The sequence below is a fragment of the Sinocyclocheilus anshuiensis genome, unplaced genomic scaffold (assembly GCF_001515605.1).
Source record: "Sinocyclocheilus anshuiensis isolate Anshui unplaced genomic scaffold, SAMN03320099.WGS_v1.1 scaffold662, whole genome shotgun sequence".
NCBI classification, from domain to species: domain Eukaryota; kingdom Metazoa; phylum Chordata; class Actinopteri; order Cypriniformes; family Cyprinidae; genus Sinocyclocheilus; species Sinocyclocheilus anshuiensis.
Genome location: NW_015544156.1, coordinates 3,827 through 7,802, shown reverse-complemented (window position 1 = coordinate 7,802; position 3,976 = coordinate 3,827). Strand labels below are relative to the sequence as shown.

Genomic DNA, 3,976 nt, shown 5'->3' with positions numbered 1-3,976 from the left:
AAATTTGGTTCCAAAAATTATTCAGACCGAGTCTGGGAAAAAAAACTGAAGTTGAGGTTTTCATGAAGCTGGATGACAGCATGCCCAGGAGACTACAGGCTGTCATTGAGGCTAAGGGCTGCCCGACACAGTATTCATAGTTGTGTAAATACTGTCATACTAAAAGCTGTCTGTATTATTTTGGTTGATTGTAATCTATTACATACCTTTCTATCAAAATTATCTGACATTATCAAGATGAATTTGTTCTGACACAGTTTAACTCTGAGTTCTTGTTATTTTATTACCGTTTTCTAAACTATAGCGAATAAACTGTGATAATGTGAGAAATGTTGAAGGTGTCTGAATAAATTTTGGTTTGACTGTATCTATTTGATAAATGAAGTTAACCAACTAACATTATACATACCCTTTTGGTTTCTGTACCCAATATTTAAAAAATGTACAAATGCAATAAAAATATCGGTATCGGTACTCGGTATCGGCAAGTACCAAAAATAAAAGTATCGATATCGGGCGAGTACTGGAAAAAGTGGTATCGGTGCATCCCTAGATTAAATACATAAAGGATATGTGTGTTATTTAACATGTTTGCGTAATATTCTGAGTTTGCATTTGACTGTTTTTATTGATTTTAAGGAATACTGAATCTGTTTTTGTGTGAGTGAGATGAGTAATACATGCTGACATTTAGCCTAGAACTACAGTAAGATCATGTTCACACAGCGTCTCTGCACTCACTCCTGATTCCCCTCAACATGAGGACAGGAGAGCTGCCAGTCAGTAAAAAAAGTAACTCAGATATTTTCTTGTAAATTAAAAAATAATGCTTTACTTTACTAGTTACTTGAAAAAGTAATCTGATTACGTAACTTTGTGCAACTTTGTATTTGTAATGCATTACCCTCAACACTGATTCTGAAAATGTGTGTATTAGCTTACATTTACATTTACACATAATTGAGATCTAAACGACCGAGGCAGTGCATTCACTGTTGGTGTTAACGGCTCCTCACTCACAGAATGATCTCTGATTGGGCTGTGTTTCAGATCGTGGCGCGGGTGAGCGTGGATAACCGGACTCGGGCTCTGGTTCAGGCTCTGCGCCGGGCGTCAGACGTGCGGCTCTTCATCCCTTGGGTGGAGGATCTCAGTCTCCATCTGCTGGAGTTCCCAGAAACACGATCGGTGGCCGTCAAGGTGAGCATTCAGTCTGTAACCCACAGGCTACAACAGGGCTAGAGGACCTGAAGGAAAACATGCTGAAATAAAGGTAACGTTTCAGGGTTTCTGTGGGGCTTCATTGCACAAATGACACAAATTAAGACCTGAAAGTGTTAAATCAGAGCAGAAAGTCATAAATTCATAAAATCATGGCAAAAAATGGTGCATGAACTGCAAAAAAACAAATACCTTCCTCAGTATTTTTGTCTTGTTTTCCAGTACAAATATCTCTATAACAGGGGTGCCCAAACTCGGTCCTGGAGGGCCGATGTCCTGCAGAGTTTAGCTCCAACTTGCCTCAACACACCTGCCTTCAAGTTTCTAGTATGCCTAGTAAGAGCTTGATTAGCTGGTTCAGGTGTGTCTAATTGGGGTTGGGACCGAGTTTGGGCACCCCTGCTCTATAAAGTGTTTTGAATTTGTATTTGTTTTTATTCCAGCAGGTGGCACTAATCTGCCTCCATTCAGTAGATTTAAAGTGCTTGGCTCCATTTTTAACTTAGATACTGCTTTAATGAAAAAATCGCATAAAATTTTTGTCATTTAAAAAAAAAACATTTTATATAGAAATAAATGCTCCATAATGTAGATGTGAATATTGCTTAGTAACATATAATAATAATAACTTTATTTTCTATAGCACCTTTAAAGGAGCTTCTCAATAAAAAATTATAACATAAAATCCCCTCAAAATACCGAATATTAAAGAAAAACATGATTGAAATTAAATATACTACATTCGCTTAGTGCAGACTGGAATCTGTGTAGTTTGTGATCATGACGTGGGTCAGTTTCTGGTGAAAAATGAATGTTTGTGAAGTGCTGCAGTGGGTTTGTGCTTCTGCTACTGTAGAGGAAGATCAAAGATAACCCTCTGGATAAAAGCATCTGTTACATGAATGAATAGATATATTCTGCAGGAGCGTGTGATCCCGTGTCTACTGCGTCTGCGTCAGGCCGGTGACGTGTGTCTGCAGTCCGCGGTCCGACAGGCTCTGGCTCTGCTGGGCTTCACTGAGCCCGTGAGGAAGCGCGGCATCCGGATCCTGGCCATCGACGGAGGGGGGACCCGGTGAGAACCTTAAAGTCTCACAGAGTCTTCATTATCATGTTAAGAGCTCTTACATGTGGAGATGGAAAACCCTAGTCACCACCATACAAAGACTGTGATTCAGTGAAATACATGCTGCACGTTCAACACAATCGCAGTTCACAATCAGTGTATCCCGCGCATTTATGATGCACCTTTGATGACCTGACAGTGTTGACGTTATGGTTTTCATATTCTGATATGTTGTAGATGGTTGTAAGATGCATATTTGATGTCTCTTTATGTGTCTTTTTGAATGAGCAGCTGAAGTAGAGTTAGAGTTAGAGTTATACTTTATTGTCTTTTGCAGGAAATTTGTCTTGGACTCAAAGCTGCAGTAGTTCACGACAACCACACACAATAACAGCAACAACATTATTAAAAAAAGAGAGAAAAAAAACAGTTAAAATACCATCACAATTACTAGTAAAGTAGCAAAGCAAAGACATTTCAAAATAAGAGTCCTGGTGTATTTCAGGTTTGTTTATAACTAGAAGTCCCTCATTATGCATAAAGTATTTGTTTTCCTGGCTATTATTGGTATTTTGGTTACAAAATAAGCTTTTTATCTGCTATTTAAATCAACGTAAACTCTGTATTTATCTCTGAATTGCCCCGTCACAGGAAAGAAAGACGAAGAACATAATTTAACACATTGAGTATATAGATTTTATTAGTATCGGCACAATAATATTTCTATTGCCTTTCTATTAACGTGTTATTGATGGACCTCTACCTCATGTGTATTGATATATGAGAACATAAACCACTTCATTGTGTAAATACTGAATAAAATACGTCTTTAGTATTTAAACTCACAGTTGAATGTGCCGCAGCCTGTTTAATTAAGTAAATTAATCTGAGATACCTGATTGATTTTGAGACTGTATGGGTTTATGAATGGCATGCAGTGTTCATTCTTAAATGAGATGTTAAAGCTGAGTTTGGGGTTTCTGGTGTGTGTTTCAGGGGTCTGCTGGCCCTTCAGACTCTGCGCCGCTTACAGGAGCTGTCAGGAAAACCTGTCCATCAGCTGTTCGACTACATCTGTGGCGTCAGCACAGGTGTGTGTGTGTGTGTGTAGTGAAATATCACAACAACCGACTAGTGAGGTGACTTTATGGCTCATAGATCAGCAGAATCATGTCTGTATTTAAATCTAGTGTTCTGCACAGGTTACGACATATACACAGAACATATAATTAACCTGATAGAAAAACAATGAAAGTCCATAATATAATGAAACAAGTGTGTGTGTGTGTGCGTGTGTCAAGTCAAGTCACCTTTATTTAGTCAAGTCAAGTCAAGTCAAGTCTGCTTTATTGTCAATTCTTCCACATGTACAGCACATACACACAGAGAATTGAAATTGCGTTACTCTCAGACCCTTGGTGCATACAGATAACACTAACAGTAGAACATAAATACAGATATACAGATTAAGTATAAAAATACAACTATACAAATATACAAATAAGGTAAAATGTAAAAAAATATATAAAAAAATATATATAAAGCAGCACACGGCACATGGCAGATAGAGTGCAAACCAGTGAAGTAAACAACAGTGCAGATATAATGATTTGTAGTGCAAAAAGAGCTTATTTAGACTGATTAAAGTGACTGTGTGTGTGTATTTGGGAGGGGGGAGTGGGAGAGTCC

The 3,976-nt window shown here is 38.1% G+C and overlaps 1 protein-coding gene across 1 annotated transcript in view; it reads left to right on the top strand.

Moving 5' to 3' along the window:
• The window catches only part of LOC107695424 (calcium-independent phospholipase A2-gamma-like), a gene marked incomplete at its 3' end in the record, with an annotated part of 12,136 nt that extends 8,758 nt beyond the window's left edge, over positions 1-3,378 (top strand). The window contains exons 4-6 of the mRNA XM_016495324.1: positions 1,051-1,200; positions 2,145-2,296; positions 3,284-3,378. Coding sequence (XP_016350810.1) covers positions 1,051-1,200; positions 2,145-2,296; positions 3,284-3,378 — 397 coding nt within the window. The remainder of the gene's footprint in view (positions 1-1,050; positions 1,201-2,144; positions 2,297-3,283) is intronic.
• Between the last annotated feature and the right edge of the window lie 598 nt (positions 3,379-3,976).